The sequence below is a fragment of the Sminthopsis crassicaudata genome, chromosome 4 (genome assembly GCF_048593235.1).
Source record: "Sminthopsis crassicaudata isolate SCR6 chromosome 4, ASM4859323v1, whole genome shotgun sequence".
Classification (NCBI taxonomy): domain Eukaryota; kingdom Metazoa; phylum Chordata; class Mammalia; order Dasyuromorphia; family Dasyuridae; genus Sminthopsis; species Sminthopsis crassicaudata.
This window is the reverse complement of record NC_133620.1, coordinates 333,176,389-333,196,051: the sequence shown is the minus strand read 5'-3', so window position 1 is coordinate 333,196,051 and position 19,663 is coordinate 333,176,389. Positions and strand designations below refer to the sequence as shown.

Sequence of the window (19,663 nt, the reverse complement as noted above, 5' to 3'; positions counted from 1 at the left end):
TTGTGGGGAAATTAGGAAAGATAGTTTGCCAAAGGTCACAGTAAGTATCCAATGTAGAATTAGAACTTAGTTCTTCCTGACTCTGGGTCTGTTCATCTATTCACTAGACTACCTAATACCCCCTGTATGTGTTGGGAGGCAAGTGTTGCACCCTCAAAATGAGATGATCAAAAAAAGGTCAAAGTCCACAAATCTAGAGGACCTACAAGATTCCCTATGGCTAACATTTAAAATGTAGTGGTTCTGGTATTAAGAAAGTAGGACCTGTCTGTGGAAGAGCTACAGCCAATGGACAACAGGCTGTTATTGAGCCCAATGCCTGCCTACCCCCCACCACACACACTTTTTCCAGGGTCTTTCCTCAGACTTTAATTTAGACCTCGGGTAATTAGCCTGCCGAAGGATTGAGTTTGGTCTGTTATTAAGGAAAATGAGATGATTGTTGATAAATCTGATAGCATGTTATATGGCAGAACGATAGATTTGGAAGCCAAAGATCTTGATTCAAATTGGCAGTTGTGCCTCAGTTTCTCACTGAAAGTCACCTCCCAGCTCTGATCCTGGGATCTCTGATCCCAAGTCCCATTGGGTCCCTTTTAGTTCTGAATCTCAGCAAGCCTGGAAGGTAAGAGTACCTTGCAATGGATTTGGTAGAGGGAAAGGGGTCAAGTTTTCTTCCCACGAGGCTCCTTCTCCTTCATTACTGGCTGACCTTGGAGTAGCCATGGTGTTGAGTCTTGTGGAAATTAGATCAAGGAGATGTTAAGACCCTGGTTTTGTGGGTAGCAGCAGATGAGCTGTCCTCAGCCTCCTGGCTGTGTTCTTTCTTTTTTCTTTGCCTACATCCCATTCCCTTCTAGGATAGGTCTCTTGCCACCTGCTACCCCTTATTATGATGGCAAACACTACTTCTTAGGCAAGGTTCCTCTCCATTCTCCCACCCTTCTCTTCTGCATGCTTTATGGATGGAGGTCTCCAGGGGACTAGCTCTCCAGCCTAATGTAGGAGAGATAATTAAAATGGATAATGAAATGTAAATGATTAATACTCATTAAAACTAATGAGAAAGAAAAGGGAGGTTGCTGAGACTAGAAATTACCCAATAGGGACATTATGTGGCAACCTAATGGGAGGCTGGGATATGGGACTAAGCTTGCAAGGTGTAACTGAAGATCACTGGAGGGGAAAGGAGATATAGGAAGGGAAGAAATGAAGGAAAAGAAGGAAGAAAAGAAATAAGCATTTATTAAGCACATATTATGTGCTGAGCACTTCACAAATATCCAATTTGATCTTCACAAATCTGGGAGATAGGTGTTACTTTTATTCTTATTTTACACTTGAGGAAACTGAGGCAAGTAGATTAAGTGACTTGCCCAGAGTTACATAGCTAGTAAATGTTTGAGACTAAGTTTGAATTCTGGTCTTCCTGACTTTAGGCCCTATATTCTGTGCACTGTGCTCCCTAGCTGCCAAGAGGAAACAATAGGGTATATGGGACCTCTTGAATACTAGAATCCTACTATAAGGAATTGTAGAATAGAAAAGTAGGACTATAGATTTAAAGCTGAAAGGATCTAATGCCTAGGTAATTCCAACTCTCTCATTATATAGATGAGGAACTGAAGTTCAGAGACATTGCTTGCCCAAATTCCCACAGATTGTAAACTGCAGAAAATGAGCTTCAAATCCAGGTTCTTCAACTATAAATCTAGCATACTTTACACTGTATCAAGATGCCTCACACTTGTAACCTTGTGTATAGTGTAACTTTATATGTAGGGAAGAGGCCCAAAATTAATTTTTTAAATTCTATTAAGTTCCTATGGCTCCTAAGAGCTGGCATTAATAATAGATATATCGCCCAAGTATGAGGAAATAGGAGCAGGAGGAAATAGGATATTTGGCAAAATGACATTTGGTTAACCATTGGTCATTTAAAGTTAACATTCTGATAGCAATTGCCACTTCACTTAACCCAAATCCTCAACTCAGGACTTTTGATAACTATCATTTTGCTGGAGGGATAGAAAGTACCAGCAAAGCTATAACAAGCAAGAGACCAAGGATTTTGTCTTTATGCACAGAAATGGGGGTATGGGGGTTTTGACATCACCCCCTCCTGATGGGAACCACCAATCCCAAATCTCACCTCTTAGGTCTCTCCTTCCATCCTACCCTCATCATTCCAAAGAAGAGACTACCATCTATCCTAGTATGACCACATCCTTGGTCAGATCAAACACCCCTATCAGGATCTGAATACTCCTCCCATTCCCGCTAGCTGTTTTTGTCCTAGACTACATGGGGAAAGGTTAAAAAAAAAAAAAAAAAAAGTTCTCATTATAGCTCTAGAACTAACAATTTGGTTGGTGGCTAAGCAGGGCAGAGAGGCTGTTCAATTCAGCAATCATTAAGTTCTTTGACCCTGTGCTATGTGCCGCTGATAGATGAAAAGACAAATATTAGGTAAGAACTTTGGCATTAACTGGATATGTCAAGTTGTACTGGCTAGTCTGCTCCATGGGAAAGCTTGTTCCAAAGGATATTAAGAGCATATATATAGTCGTTAGCCCACTCTCTTGATGATTCCCATTGTCTGATAATTGATGCTAAGCTCAACTGGCTGGCAGTCTTGAAAACCAGGGACTGGGGTCTCAAGCTGGTATTGTCTTCCCCGGGCCTGAGGAGTACCCTGGAGAATTGGATCAGAACAGAGCTCTAGTTAGAAGTTAAATGCTTACCAGCCCTTTTCTGTCTGCGACACACCCATGAATTTGCTAACACAAAATGAGGTTCTGGCTCTCCACCCATCTGGACAAGCACACACCCCATCCCCAAGCTCATCCATAGTCATCTTCCTCCTTGACACTCTGCTTACCCTGATGTACCAAGGTCAAGATTTTCCTGCAATCAGACAATGGAGATAGAGAGGTTTATAAAGACTATCTGGTTCAATTCCCTCGTTTTACAGATGAAGAAATTAAGGGCATTAAGAGGACAGAGTCACTTACTCAGCATAACAGATAAATAGTGGCAAAAATGTTTTTGGTGTAGCAAAAAATTCGTGATCTGGGAACCTAACTGGACTGTCCTGGAGAGTCAGGCAGGCTGTCCTACCCTGGGAAGTGATAGCTAAGTGGGGGGTTGGAGGTAACAGTCTTCAAAAGAGTAGAGTAATGGGTGAGAGGAGTTCTGAAATTCAGAATCAGTTTGAGGGTCTTGAGTCCTACTAGATGTGTTCTAGAAATACCAAATTCCCTACCCACAGAGCCACAACCATCATCTTTGAACTGGTCTCTTCGTGTCTTTACCTAGTACCCCTAGTTGGCAGAATTCCCAGAAGCAAGGCTTTGAATAAAAAGGGAAAATTCCTCTTGTCCATTTCTCCAGCCTGTTTGACAGTCTTTCCAGCTCACTGCCGGTAGATGTATCACAAATGGGAGGCTGCAGAAAAGTTTTTTTTTTTGTTTTTTTTTCTGAATGACTGAATTTTTCTTTTTTTTTTTTGCTTAGATTCTATGATCTACTGCTTAAACCACAAGACACACTGATTTCTTTCTGGAGAAGAGGTTAATTGTTGTCAAATCTACAAGCATTTAATTAAGTACCTACTATGTGTTAGGTATTACTGAAATATTACCTTCTGGTAATATTTCAGTTGGGACCTAAAGGAAGCCTTGGGAGCTGAGTCAGAGATAAGTGGGGTTGCAAATTCATCCTGTTCATTGTCCAACCTCAAATTCCAGTTGAAAAAAATAACAGATTCTCACAGCTGGAAAGGACCTTAGTGGTTATTTAATGTGATTATCCAAGTAGGAATCCCCTCCATAATACCTCTGACCGGTGGTCATCCACCCAGTAAGAAGTACTTATGTATCTATTGTTTTAAGATCCATATAAGCCTGCTTTGCCCCTGCATCCCCCCAAATATCTCCTAGGTCTTACTGTCCTAGGTTAGGTTAATCCAATAAGGAAAAACTAGGGGTTGTCCTCTGCTTGCGGGCATTCAACCTTAGTTCCAACTGTCCTTCACTGTCAATAGGACGTGGGTTTTGAGTGTTTTTCCATTCACGCTCTTGTGACCAGAGTTGGCTGGAGGGTACAATCTGTGGTAATGGAATCGAGTTTTATCTCCAAAGCCAATTAACCCATATAAAGAATGAATCTATAGCCTTGACACTGTGACCTCAGTAAACTAACTGGGACTCTGCTAGAGAAATTATTGAATCTATAGCCTTGACACTGTGACCTTAGTAAGCTAACTGGGGCTCTGCTAGAAAAATTAGTGGGTTCTTGGGATGTATCCTCTTTTCCATGAGTTGGATTTATATCCCCTCCTTTCATCCCTCTTCTTCCTACCCTCTCCCCAATTTCCCTCTCCAGAACAAACTAACAAACACCACCAGGTTAAGGGTAACCAACAGGACTCAAACCTACTGGTGAGTTTGGGGTAGGGGGAGTATGTGAAGACAGCCGGGTAGAATGGGTGGATAGAACAATTTGCTCCAATGGCCCCAAAGGCAACTGAAACAGGCTTTCTGAAGTGTTTACGTGATGTGAAAGACACCAGGGTCATCCATTTCTTCTCACGCCCTTCATCAGCCATCCTTACTTTTATCTTGACAATGGATTTTGATGACTCTGGAAAAAAAGAATTGTCCTCACTTAAATCCAATTTACATAGGTGTCAAGACATCACCTCCTGACATCATTGGTCCTTTTTGAAAATGAAAAATGAATTGACTATATCTGGGGCCTGGCCTTTGGGGCTAAAAGCTTGCATTTTAGGAAAAGGATTTGTTCATTCCATAAATTTGAATGGATGCTTATTCTATAGGTATTGTCTATACCTTCTAAAATGACATTGGACTAGTTTCTGCTATACTATCCTTAAGGGTTGCATTCTACCAGGAGAAGAAGGTGATACAAATGGATAGATGGGGAAGTAGGAGAGGTCAAGAAAAGGAGTAGAAGGAAAAAAAGAGAGAAAGGGAAAGGAGAAGGAGTTTTAATAGAAGAGAGAAAATTTGGAGATCTGGAGTAAAGGCAGCTAACTAACACTATAGTGCATAGAGCCCTGTGCCTATCTTCTTGCCTCTCCATGAAGCAATTCTGGACCCAGGAAAAGCCCTATTTTTTTCTGTCCCTACCTCTGCCTTAATAGTAATTAATTTTTCCAGTTATGGTAAAGATAGCTTTCAACATTAACTTTTTTAAGTTTATTTATTTTTGATACACATTGTTTTATCAATTAGGTTGAAAGAGAAAAGTCAGAGAAAATGGGAAAAAAACATGGGAGAGATTAAAAAAAAAAAAAAGAAAAGAAAAGAAAAAAGAAGTGAAAGTAGCATGTGTTGATTTACATTCAGTCTCCTTAGTTCTTCCTCTGGTTGTAGGTGACATTTTCTGTCCAAAGTCTATTGAGATTCCTTTAGATCACTGATCTACTGAGTAGAACCAAATCTTTTATAGTTAATCATTGCACATTCTTGCTGTTACTGTGTCCAATGCATTCCTGGTCCTGTTTGTTTTGCTTAGCATCAGTTCATGTAAATCTTTCCAGGTCTTTCCATAATCAGCTTGTTCATCATTTTTATAGAACAATAATTTCCATTATCTTCATATAAGACATGAAGATATTTCACAACTTATTCAGCCATTCCCCAATTAATGGGCATCCACTCATTTTCCAATTCTTTGCTACCACAAAAAGAGCTACTACAAACATTTTTGCACATTTAGGTCCTTTTCTCTCCTTTAAAATTTCCTTGGGATATGGACACAGTAATGGCACTGCTGGGTTAAAGGGAATGCACAATTTTCTAACTCTCAACATTTACTTTTATAAGATCTTGATTTCCACTATTTTTTCTCCCTCTTTCTCCTCCCCCAAAGATGACAAAAATCTGATTTTATACATGTACAATAATATTAAGCATATTTCCACATTAGTATGTTGTGAAAGAAGAATCAGAACAAAAGGGAAAAACCATAAGAAAGAAAAAAGTGAAAATAATATGCTTCTATCTGCATTCACACTTCAGAGTTCTTTCTCTGGATATGGATAACATTTTCCAACATGAGTCTTATGGAATCGTCTTAGGTCATTGTATTGTTGAAAAAAGCTAAGTTTGTCAAAATTGACCATCCTAATAATGTTACTGTTGCTATAAACAGTGTTCTCCTGGTTCTGCTCATTTCACTCAGTATCAGTTCATGTAAGTCTGGCCAGGATTTTCTGAAATCAGCCTGCTCATCACATAGAACAATAATATCCAATTACCTTCATGTACCATACCTTGTTCAGCCATTCCCCAGAAACAAGCATTTATTAAGGACCTAGTGAGGCCCTGGGTTAAGAACTTTATAATTATCTGATGCTCACAACCACCCTAGGAGGTAAGTGCTATTATAATCACCACTTTATACATATGAAAAAAACTAAGGGAAAGAGCGATTAAGTGACTTGTCCAATCAGTGTCTGAAGCCATGAAGGCAGTCATCCTGACGCCAAGGGCACTTCTCTATTATTTATTATTGTCTACTTATTAAATATTGTTATTTTCTTTACTTCAACACTGGGGGGGTTCTTTCTCCCCTCTTCAGAGGCCATGAATTCCCCATCTCTCCAATTTCATGCCTTTTTTCCTCAAATGCAGTTAGAAGCTGATACTAAGGGCACGAGCCAATGTTTATCCTGTTGCCTCCAAAAACTTTTCTTCTTGCACCTCTATGTTTTCCTGGACTTTCTTTTCTGTTAGAGAAAGGCACTGAAGAAGATATTTCATGAAGAGGCTTGGGGGGGGGGGAGGTGTGGGCAGAGGCCCAGGTGGGTAGGGGCAGCGGAAGTAGAGCATTTGGCTTTATCTGTCCACTTGACTCTGGTTTCCTCATGCCATCTGTGAACTGCCAGAGAAAAAGACATGTTCTCTTCTCCCCCACCCCCACCCTGGTCCCCGGGCATGTAACCTGAGTGGGAAAGCTGGCACAGAGCCGGCCTCCCATGCCACTTCTGCTGACTCATTGCTGTTGAAGTAATTATGCTCCAGTGATCCTACCCCCTTTCTTTTCTGCTCCAGGGGATGGCCCCGACCCACTATGAGCATGCAGAGCTGCCAAGGGGGTGGCTCACAGAATTAGAAATCCTGTTCAAGTTTTCTATATTTCTCTGGAGGCAGATTGTATATGTGTAGGGAAGAAAGACAGGGAGAGAGAGAAGGAGGAGGGAGAGGAAGAGAGGGGGGAGTAAGAGGGAAAAAGAGGGAGGACAGAGAAAGGAGGAAAAGGAGAGGGATAGAGTGGGCGAGAGAGAAGGAGAGAAAGGAAGAAAAAGGGAGGACAAGAGAGGGAGAGAGAAGGGAGGGGAGGGAGGAGACCGAAAGAGAGGGAGAAGGGAGGACCAAGAAAGAGGGAGAGGAAAAGGGGGGAGAGAAAGAGGGAAGGAGAGAGAGAGAGGAATAGAAAAGGAGGAATAGAGAGAAGAAGGAGAGAGGGGGGGGAGGGAGGGAGGAGAGAGAGTGAGAGTGAAATCAAGTCCTAACCTAGCCTACAAAGCCTGAGGTAGAAGGCCAGAAAAGAGAACAGTTTGCTTTGGGTGAAGGGAGGAGGCCTTTGTTCAGGGAAATGAGACCTAACCTGTGATTTATGAGACAAGCATAGGAACAGAGAAGCTGCCAGGACTCCCACACACTAGTACCTAAGAACACCTGAATCCCAGAGGCGCAAAGAAGCTGTGACCCAGCTAACTTTTGTTCACCTATTGAAAATCTCAGCAAAACTAAAAAACTCAGAAATCTCACATCCCCAAGTTCCAGATGTGTTTCTAAAGTTCAGAGGATATATATTTCCATCTATCAATAATACCCTAGTAAGCATCCCTGTCCCTATTTCTAGGTTAAATTAGAATCACAGAATTAAAAGATAATTTCAAAATCAACTAGCCTAGTTCTCTATTTGAAACAAGAATCCTAAATCATCTTCTGCTTGAATACCTCCAGTGGTGGGGAACTCACTACCTGATAAGGACATCTTTTCTATTAGTGGTAGATTTTAATTGTTAAGAAATTCTTACTTTTATCAAAGCAAATCTGCTCTGTAACTCTCTCCCCTAAGTCCTAATTTGGTCCAATTCCTCTATTACATGACTGCCCTTCAAATACAATTATACTGAATATAGCTCTGTTGTGTTCCCCCTATATCCTTCCCTCTAAGGGAAGTTATATTTGGCTTTACTTGTCCATTTGACTCTGATTGTTCTAATTAATCCTTATTTTGATTAATGTATCCTTAACATCCTGGTCACCTTCTCCAAAGTCCCTGATTAACGCATACATAGTTCAATATAGTTTCGTTGTTCAGTCCTTGTTCAGTTGTGTCTGACTCTTTGTGACCCCATTTGGGATTTTCTTGGCAGAAATACTGGAGTGGTTTGCCATTTTCTTCTCCAGCTCATTTTACAAATGAAGAAACTGAGGCAGACAGGGTGACTTGCCTAAGGTCACACAGATAATAAGTGTCTGAGGTCACATTTGAACACCTAACTCCAGGCCTGATAGTCTATCCATTGTACCATCCAGCTGCCACATCTAATCTAATAGTTCTCAAATTTTATGGTGTCAGGATCCCTTTATATTTTAAAAAAAATTATCAAGGTTCCCCAAAGAACTTTTGCTTATATGAGTTTTATCTATCACTATTTACTATGTTAAAAATTAAAACATTTTAATATCTTTATGACAAAAATTTTGACTTCATGGACCCCAGAAATAATCTTGGAGAACTCCCACAGACTCCTAGACCACACTTTAAGACCATGAAACTGAAATCCAGTTGACTCATTTTAAAGATTAGAAAAATGAGGCACAGAGAGTGGTGACTTTCTTGAAGTAGGGAACAAAATTCATAGCCAAATTTGAATCCAAGCCTTCTGACTACAAATGCTGTGTTCTTTCCACTGTACTAGGATGCCCATGTATAATATCCCCAAAAGGGTTTAAGATTGATTCACTTAAATTTTTTTATTAATACTTTTTGTATTAATTCTTAATTTCTTAATTCTCTCCTTTATCCTCCCTGCTCCTTCCTACCATCATTTAGTATAACAGAGACTTTTTAAAAAGAGAGAAAAAATCTCCAACAAACTAATTAAAACATCCCAAAAAAATCTAATAATAAATATAATAGTCTAGTCCTCTCCTGCCCCCCCCCATATCCTAGAGATACATAGTTGCCACCTTCCTGTTACAATTTATTTCTTATAATGAACAAAGTTAACCTGTCCAGGACAGAAGAGTGGCTATGAATACCTTCGGCTATACTTCAAAGTGTTTCTTGTAAGACCAGGTTCTCATCTGAACCACATATGATATGTGGGCCACAAAGGGTTGTGTGGAAGGCTGGGTACATTGGTTTATTGTTCTCTGGGCAAAACAATAAACAGCAGCTGTTGAGAGCAAAGGCTTCCCTCCCCTCAGGTTAACCAGCTGTCATGCCCTTGAAGGAACCACACCCCATGGCATTATTTATAACCTAGGTCCCAGCTCCTAATACCCAATAAACAAAGAACTGGGCACAAATTAACTTCTTTTGAGATTCCTGTAGGAGCAAGACATTAGGAAAGGAAAGAAGTGGATAGGAGAGTAAGAAAATGGGGACATCTTGGATCTTGAAGTGTGGACCCCTGAATTGATTACCAAATTACCAATAAAAATTGGTAAATCTCAATTATATCGTGCTTATGCCTCAGTTTCCACAGCATATCCCAGAGATCTCACAAGGTGCAGTAAAGAAGATGAATGAGATAAAAGGAAGAATATGGAAATCTCTTTTACTAGAAATTTTGAAGAATAAATTGGATGCACTGCAGAGAGGTCTGGAGATGGAGGCATCTGTGAGATAATTCTGGTGGGGCCCTGAAAGTCTGAGAATTCTGTCTTCCTATATCTTCCAGCACTTAGGACCAAGGTGCCATTGGGATTGAGAATCCAGAAAATCTCTAGCAGAAGATAAATAAGAATACAGTAATAATGATGTGATTATTAAAAATTTATATTAATGTTAACAGTGCTTTTCATATCCATTTTTAAGATATGAATTAATTAATCAAAATGCTGCTAGTTGTGGATAAACATCCCTGGTGATTCATCCCAGGAGAAAAAGCTGCAAGCTAATGGAGGGGGAGATCCCTGGTTTCACATCCTTGCACCATCCCAAATATTTTTGTGTGAAGTTGGAATTCATATCTTTCCATTGTATTATTATCTTTTTTCATAAAATGAGAATACTATTTTGCAGTAAAGTTAAAAAGTAAGGGCAAGTCTATCCATGTGACTTGAAAATAACCTTTGGGGGACAGCTAGGTGGCGCAGTAGATAGAGCACCAGCCCTGAAGTCAAAAGGACCCGAGTTCAAATCTAGTCTCAGACACTTAACACTTCCTGGCTGTGTGACCCTGGGCAAGTCACTTAACCCCAGCCTCAGAAACAAAACAAAACAAAATAAAACAATAACATTTAGGGATTTCTTTTTCCCATATATAAAATTAGAAGGTTTAACTAGATGACCCCTAAGGTCTTTTCTAAATCTGAAGTTATTATCCTATGATCTTGGCAAAGTGGCCAATATTGAACAGAATGGGTCTGGGAATTGAGCAACTAGGATTTAATCCTTAATTCCTTGTACAACTTTAGAAGTCCCTTCACTCCTATCAGTCTTTTTCTTCATCTGTAAAATGGGAATAAGAAATGCTTACTTGCACACAGACACATCAAAATGAGGTTAATGGTTGGAAGATGGCACTTGGATAAAGTATATAAAAGTAAGAGATTATCATTATCATCTATCTCTGGATGAGGTAAAGCTATTATTCAGTTATGGATAACTCTTTGTGATCCCGTTTGGGATTTTCTTGGCAAAGATACTGGGGAGGTTTGCCATTTCTTTCTTCAACTCACTTTACAGGTAAGAAACAAATAGAAAAAAAATATAGGTAAGAAAAAATACAGAAAAATAGAAAAAATACAGGTAAGAGGCAAATAGGGTTGAATGACTTGCCCAGGGTCACACAGCTAGGAGGTGTCAGAAGCTAGATTTGAACTCAGAAACTTGAGTCTTCTTGACTCGACTATAGTACTACCTAGCTGTCCCATGCAAAGAGAATATCATTGTCCCTCAAAGAATTCTCACACTACTAACCAAAGAATATCTTGGAGGAACATAAGAATGGCTAACTTTAAATTAGTTGATGATCTGCTTTGAGTTCTGGCCCAGACTTAGACATAAAGAGAGGAAGCAAGAATTTTTAAAACATCTACTATGTACCAAACACTGAGATAATCAGTTCTATAAATACTACTTCATCTGATCTTCACAACCACCTTAGGAAATAGGTGCTATTACTATCCCTATTTTATAATTAAGGAAACTGAGGCAGACAGAGCTTAAGTAACTTGCCCAGGCCTTATGAGAGCAGTATGACCATCCTGAAATATTTGAATTATGACTTACTCTTTCACATGTATTTTCCTTTGTTACCCTCAGACATAATTCCCATATCCTCTTACCATCTCTTCTGATATAACTTTGTAGGAGAGTATGCTTTATATTTATGGGGAGATGTTCTACCCAAAAATTTAAATACTTAAATACTATTTTATTAAATATCCTTTCTTTTACCTAATTGTGTTTTCCAGCTGACTAAAAAACCAGAAACATTGGTAGTGACTCATGAGAGAGGACCCACAGACTACTCTGACATGGGGTAGACATATCAGACAAGACAGATGGGGTGCCATAGATGCTGTAGAACCATAGGATGTTACAAGTGGAGAGATTTATTTAATCTTACTCTCTCAAGCAACTGAGGCCAGAGAAGTGAGTTCTCATGTCATACTGGTGATAAATAGCAAAGCCAGGATTGAAACTCAGATCTCCTTACCCTGCACCACAGTTTCTTTCTGTCTTATACTTGCTTGGGAATTGTTATTACTTAAAGTGAAACTGGTTTAGTCAGTTGATGAAAGACCTGAGCTAATTCACTTATCCTTTGTGAAAGTTGTAGGAAAATTATTTTATAAACTGTGTCATACTACAGAAATGTGAGCTATAAGCATTATCTGGCTATAAGAAAAGGAAAATAATAAAGGCAAGCTCACATTTGTATAATAGTAAAGCACTCATCTTTTGATCCTTAGCATAACCTTGTGAGCTAGATAGAGCAGATATTATAATCTTCAGGTTTGGGTTGTTTGTTTGTTTTTTGTCCAGACCTGTGATTTCATCAATTTGGGGAAATCCCAGGTGACTATGAAATGCAGATCAGCAACTTTCTTGGAACTTTTAAGATCTAGAGAGTTGTCAAGAGGCACTGATATATTAGGGGCTTGCCTGGAGTCACTTTGTCAGAGTTAAGATTTTAACCTAAGTCATCCTGATTAAAAAAAAAAAAATGCTACCAATGCTACTATGCTCTTTTTTCCCTTCAGTTTGTTTTCAAATTATTTTTAATGGACATAAATCTATTTTCTCCTTCCCCTCTTTCCCTCCCTTCTTTATAATTAAGGGGAAAAGAAAAAAAAAATCTTGTAATAATTATGTTTCGTCAAACACAACAAATTTCCATTTTGACTATGTCCAAAAAAAGTCTTGTTCTGCACCCTGAGTCTATTACTCTCTGTGAGGAGTTAGGAAGTATGCTTCATTATTAGTCCTCTGAATCATGCTTTAATCATAGATCAATGTTCCTATAGCTAGCTCGCTTTCTTTCTTTCTTTCTTTCTTTCTTTCTTTCTTTCTTTCTTTCTTTCTTTCTTTCTTTCTTTCTTTCTTTCTTTTTCTCTTTGTCTCTTTCTTTCTTTCTTTTAGGTAATTGGGGTTAAATGACTTGTTCAGGGTCACATAGCTAGCAAAGACCCAACATTTTATCCACTGTACCACCTAACTGCCCCTTTTCTTATAGCTATCTTTCTTTTTTTAATGGTCAACTATGAAAACATTTATCTCTTTTAGAATCAAGTAATTTAAATCAAGAAAACTCAAATGAATTGATTTACTCTCATAAAAATAAGAAATCCCTGTTCTTATAGCTTTCAAAATTGTTTGTTTTTATGTTGTATAAATTATTCTCCTGGTTCTGCTTATTTTACTGCATCAGTTCGTATATATCCTCCTATTTCTCTGAAACCATCCCCTTTATAATTTCTTATAATACAATAATATTCCATCATATCCATATACCACAATTTATCTTTATACTGCCCAGTTGAAGGGATAGATACTATAAAAAAGAGCTTTCTGAAATGTATTCTTCATTTATTTATTGATTTATATTTTTGTATATTTAAGACATTTTTCTTTAGGTCAATGGGACAGTTTAATAATGTTTGCTATGTTGCAAATTGCTTTCCAAAATGGCTATATCATTTCAAAGTTCCACCAACCTTCTTTTAGAAAGATAGTGTCAAAACTAAACATTTAGCTCTAGTGCTTCAAAAAGGTGAAAGCAATTTTTAAAAAAATTAATAAAACAATTAGAACCAAATATTAATAGAGTCTGTACACCTCCTTAAATCAAAATCATTGTGTGAAACACTGAATCATTGTCGAGTACTTTGTATAAAACAGATTGAGAAGAGATTTTGAGCGTGAGTTCTAGAGACTTGACCAATGGGAGGATTGCATTGTGGCAGAAAGGAGAAGATATCAAGAGAAATCCTTGGTTCTTCTGGCACTTTAAAGAAGAGGATCTAGACTGAGGGAAGTCCTAAGAAAAATATCAGTCAGTTCTTTTCTCATCTTCCCCTCTTGATGTCTGTCTATCCATTGACACTAAATAAACTGCTGTTTCATTATCCAATAAACTGTATTCACCATAGGTGGCCAGGGGCTAGCTAAAGATAAATATAAATGTAAGATTAAGCAGATTTTAGGTATTGGGAAGTTTTTCTTACTTTAGACTTAGAGCAACTATGACTGAATTCACCACTTTTCTCCTAAAACAAACTACCTAAAACTAAAGAGAAGAAAATAAAGTATTCCTTAGAGACCATTATATTCCTCCCCCCCCCCCCAATGAAAATGAGCTAATCATTTTGACAAGGTATCACACATTAATGTGACCTTTGCAGAGTCTCCAAAACTTGTCATTTTCCTTTTTCATCAATTTTGCCAATCTGATGCTTGTGAGATAAAAATCTCAGTTATTTTAACTTTCATTTCTCTAATCACTAATGATTTGGAACATTTTTTTTATATCTCAATTTTCAGCTTGAATTTCTTCCTTAGAAAAGTGCTTGTTCATATCCCTTTTGAGAAAATGAATCACATAAATCTGAACCATTTTTACCTTCAATTTACAGAGGCCCTGAAAGATTAAATGATTCGACACAACTTTTAGGTGGAAGAGTCTGAACTCCAATTGTGGTGCAATTTACAACAAACTCCCAGAATTCTCAGTAGAAGAAAGAACATGGTGAACAATCATGCTGGCAAAAATCCCTAACTAATGACCTCTCCTGTCCACCTTTCTACCCAATCTTAGTTTTACTGCTCCTACCCTTTTCTTAATGTTCTTGTTAAAAACCAAGTTCAGGCTTCTGAAAAACATTTAAGATTTGGTTTCCTCCGTTCGACTTCCTGTGAAAGTCAAATTCAACTACAACTTCAACAAATATTGATTAAAGGGCCACTGTTTATTAGACTCTGTGACTGACTCCTCCTGGGAGTGGTAGGAGCAAGAAGGGGGGTGGATACAAAGATTAGATAGAACTTAGTTCCCAGCCCTCCTGGGCTTCACAGTTCTAGATAGGGGATGACAGACAAACATATAAAATTTCTTTTGAATGTATTTTCTCACTTGGAGTTCAAAGGAACAAGAAATCCTGGCTCTTAGCCCTAGAAAAGCAAACAAACATGCTTAGGCCCATAGCCCAGGTAACAAGGAAACAGGAGCTAAAATGGTTACTATGCCTAAACAGACTCTCAAGAAAGAAAGGAGGCCTTCTGGAACTCAGGGTCTGAAGGCTTGGTGCAGTGACTTTTGGAAAATGTTTCATTCCTAATTTATTGTGCCAAGGAAATCCTGATAATGATAAAATATATGGGGGGAGAACTTCAGTGATTTCATCAATTAAGAAACAAACCACAGATGCAAATTGGCCATTGAAACTTTGTCTTAGAGAGATTTCAAGGGCTGAGTTGTCAAATTGGCTAAGATGACAGAAAAAAATAATGATGACTGTTGGAGGGGCTGGGGAAAACTGGGACACTGATACATTGTTGGTGGAGTTGTGAAAGAATCCAACCATTCTGGAGAGCAATCTGGAATTATGCCCAAAAAGTTATCACACTGTGCATACCCTTTAACCCAGCCATACTACTACTGGGCTTCTATCCCAAGGAAATACTAAAGAAGGGAAAGGGACCTGTATGTGCCAAAATGTTTGTGGCAGCCCTTTTTGTAGTGGCTAGAAACTGGAAAATGAATGGATGTCCATCAATTGGAGAATGGTTGGACAAATTATGGTATATGAATGTTATGGAATATTATTGTTCTATAAGAAATGACCAACAGGAGGAATACAGAGAGGCCTGGAGAGACTTACATCAACTGATGCTGAGTGAAACGAGCAGAACTAGGAGATCATTATACACTTCAACAATGATACTGTATGAGGATGTATTCTGATGGAAGTTGATATCTTCAACATAGAGAAGAGCTAATCCAGTTCCAATTGATCAATGATGGACAGAATCAGCTACACCCAGAGAAGGAACACTGGGAAATGAGTGTAAACTGTGAGCATTTTTTTTTGTTTGTTTGTTTTTCTTCCCAGATTATTTTTACCTTCCGAATACAATTCTTCCTTTGCAACAACAACAACAACAACAACAAAATTCTGCACATATATATTGTACCAAGCATATACTATAAGATATTTAATATGTATGGGAATGCCTGCCATCTAGGGGAGGGGGTGGAGGGAAGGAGGGGAAAAATTCGGAACAGAAGGGAGTACAAGGGATAATGTAAAAAAAAAAAAAAAAATTATCTATGCATATGTACTGTCAAAAAAAATGTTATAATTATAAAATTAATAAGAAAAAAATTTGGGTAAGTGCCTGAGAAGGAAACTGGTGGCAGACTGGTTAGAATGCTAAACCTGGATATAGAAAAATCTCAAATCTTGCCTCAGTCATGTACCAGCTGTGCAACTTTGAATAAGTCACCTTAACTCTCTTTCTTTGTTTTTCCATCTGTAAATGAAGACTAATAATAATACCTACCTCAAATTTTTGCTGTATCATATGAGATAACATACATAAAATGTTTTGCAAACCTTAAAATGCTACATAAATGCTAATTATTTGTGGTAACAAAGAATTGGAAACTGAGCAGATGCCCATCAGTTAGGAATAATTATACAAAGTATATATGACTGATTGAGTTGTAAGAAATGATGGGTTTCAGAAAAACCTGGGAAGACTTGTATAGAATGGTGCTAAGTGAAGTGAGCAGAACCAGAACAACAACTTATAAAACAATATTATAAAGACAATTGACTTTGAAAGACTTAGTTCTGATCAACTTAATCCTGATGAACTTTAGATCAACTAAAGGCTTAGTCCTGATCAACACAATGACAACGACAATTCCAAAAGGCTCATGATGAAGCAGGCTATCCACTTCCAGACAGGGAATTAATGATATCAGAGTATGGATTGAACCATATTTTTTTTTCTTTTTCTTTCTTTCATTTAATTTTTTTTGAGGGGTAGAATATATATTGCATGATTATACATATTTGTGATGGGTTTTATTTTACTTGTCTTTTCAATGGATGAGGTGGGTGGGGATAGGGAAGAAAGAGAATTGGGAATTATAAATTAAATTTTTAAAAAATTCTAATTTATGTTAGCACTACTGTCTATCTACCCAGGTTACTTATACCTTCGGAATCTAATACTTAATGTGTAACAAGAAAATGGTATTTACACATATATATTGTATCTAGGTTATACTATAACACATGTAAAATGTATGGGATTTCCTGTCATCAAGGGGAGGGAGTAGAGGGAGGGAGGGGATAATTTGAAAAAATGAATACAAGGGATAATATTATTAAAAAAAATTACTCATGCATATATACTGTGGAAAAAAATTCTAAATAAAAAAAATTCTACTTTATTAAGTGAATGAAAGAAACAAGGTGACATTTATTTAATATTTTGGCATTTATTTATCCCATCCTTTAAACATGATGTTTAAATTATTAAATTTTGTTGATGCCTTTTGTTTTTATATCACTTTTACTTGTGGATTTATACAGGTCCCCCTTCCACATTCCCACTGCCTCCTCACACTTGGGAGATGATCTGTTCCTAGCAACTATGAAGGACAGTTAACTATAAACAACTAATTCTGAAACAAGTCTGAATCTATCATTATGCCTGGAGAATCTCTACTTCTCTATTGATGGGGGTATATAGGTTTTATTATCTGTTTTGTGGGACCATTATTTTTTATCAATTACTCAGAGTCCCTGTTGCTTTTAGTGATTTTTCTATTTATGTTGCCAAAGTCACTGTGTTCTTTTGATTTGACCTATTTCATTCCACATCCATTTATATACTTTCCCATGTTACTCTGAAGATCTTTCATGTTGGATTTTTTCTTACTCCAGAATAATATACTATTAATTTGTTCACATAATTTGTTCAGCCATCCTTTAACTGATGGACACTTACTTTGTTCCCAGTTCATGACTATCATAAGCACACACACACACATACACACACACACACACACACACACACACATGCATGCACACACACACAATGCTATGAATATTTTGGTATATGTTAGATTTTTGCCTGTCTTGGATTTTAGGCAACATGCACAGTAGCAGAACTGCTGGATTTAAGAGTAAAGAAGTCACTTTTCTTGCAAACTATCCCTATGTAATTGATTTCTTTCTCTAAAAACTTTAGAGCAGTTCAGGTCCTCAGACAGATATTAGAGTATCTATGAATTTGGATGCAAAAAATTCCATTTTTATTTTTATTAACTTAGAGCTGAAATTTAGCATTACTTTCAATTACAAATGTAAGCAACATACATTAATCTGAGAATGGATACATAGTCTTAAACAGATTAACAAAAGAGTTCTGACTCAAAAAAGATTAAGAATCCGTGTTTTACATTGTACACATTAACAGCAGTATTGTGATGATAATCAACTGCTAAAGACTTAGGTACTTTGATCAATACAATGATCCACCACAATTCCAACGGACTCATGATGAAAGATCCTATCCACCTCCAGAGACAGAACTCTGAATTTGAATGGAAGCTTTTTTTTTCTTTTTTTTTTTCTTGCTTTTTTTCCTCACAATATGATTAATGTGGAAATGTTTGCATATGTATAATGGGAAGTTTTATTTCTTGTCTTTCAAGGGGGGGGTGAAAGGAAGAATAGAGGGAAAAAATAAATTATTAGATAAAAAAAATAATTCCTGGGTTTTACAGAATATTAAAGAGCTAAAGGTGGTAAGGATCATCAGTTAGATGGAAAAGGAATTACTGACTAAAAGAAAAAACTCTAGCTTTTAGAGTTTTTAGACATTAGAAGATCACTCACATTTGTTCCTTACCACTTTCTGACTTGGTAACCTGGACAATATATAGAGGTTGTGTGTGTTTGGAATCCTAAGATTCGATGTACAAAAGGGTCCTAGCACCTTACAGATGATCAAGGATTCAGAAGTAAAAAAAAAAAAAACAATGAGAAAGGAAATTAGTGTTTGGCCCCCTTTAGCTGACCCTATGATAAACTGTATATAGGATTCACCTGTAGGACCTCTAGGTTAAAACCTAAGCTAAACCCAGGGAAAAGTCAAAAATGCAGGATCTCATTGCTGGGTTGGAGAAAATCTCCTTTGATCTTGAGGCTGATGTGGAGAACCAAAGAGGTATTGGGTTCCTGCCCTTCCCAGGAATGGACAGTAAGTTGGAAATGGAAGAAATGTAAGAGATGCCTATACTTCTAAGTGCTGGCCTTTCCCTTCTCCTCCTGATATTTCTTTAACTAATATCAAGGGATCTTAAGCTAGGATCCATGGATTCTTAACTTAAAATTTTAACTAAAGTTGTAACCGTATTTCAATAATATTGTTGTTTTTTTTGTTTTTAGTAATTCCATGTATCTATTTTATGCATTTATTCAGGAAGGAGATTCATAAGCTTTACCAGACTACCAAAGGGATCTAGGGTATGAAAGCTAAACTATATGACTGCTCTTCTGTCCCAACACATACTTCCCTAGTCAGAAAGGAAAGATTAAATCAAGGACCACCTGATCTGATCTAGGATTTCAAGAGTAATCTTTTTACTCAGGAGCTCAGACCTGACCTTTTGTCTTCTCCAGAGCTCTAGGAGGAGCCAGCAACTACACAGCCATTTTGCATATGAGATATTCTGAGAATCCTGAAAGATAAGGTGATTACAATAAAGAACAGATTTGACCTTGCCCTCTCCTCATTCCCAAGTCAGTGTTCTCCCACAAGTCAAGGGGGGGAGAGCTAAGCAAAGAGAGGAAAGATTTTATAAGCGAGAAGAGGGAGCAGCAGTTGAGGGTGGTGGTGAATGTTTTAGGAAGGGGTGTGT

The 19,663-nt window shown here is 37.7% G+C and overlaps 1 protein-coding gene across 1 annotated transcript in view; it reads left to right on the top strand.

The window, feature by feature from the left end:
• Nucleotides 1-7,327: 7,327 nt before the first annotated feature.
• Nucleotides 7,328-19,663, top strand: part of CPSF4L (cleavage and polyadenylation specific factor 4 like) — a 28,349-nt gene continuing 16,013 nt past the window's right edge. Inside the window, exon 1 of the mRNA XM_074260669.1 lies at nucleotides 7,328-19,002. Within this exon, the coding sequence (XP_074116770.1) occupies nucleotides 18,900-19,002 (103 nt within the window). The 5' untranslated portion in view covers nucleotides 7,328-18,899. The remainder of the gene's footprint in view (nucleotides 19,003-19,663) is intronic.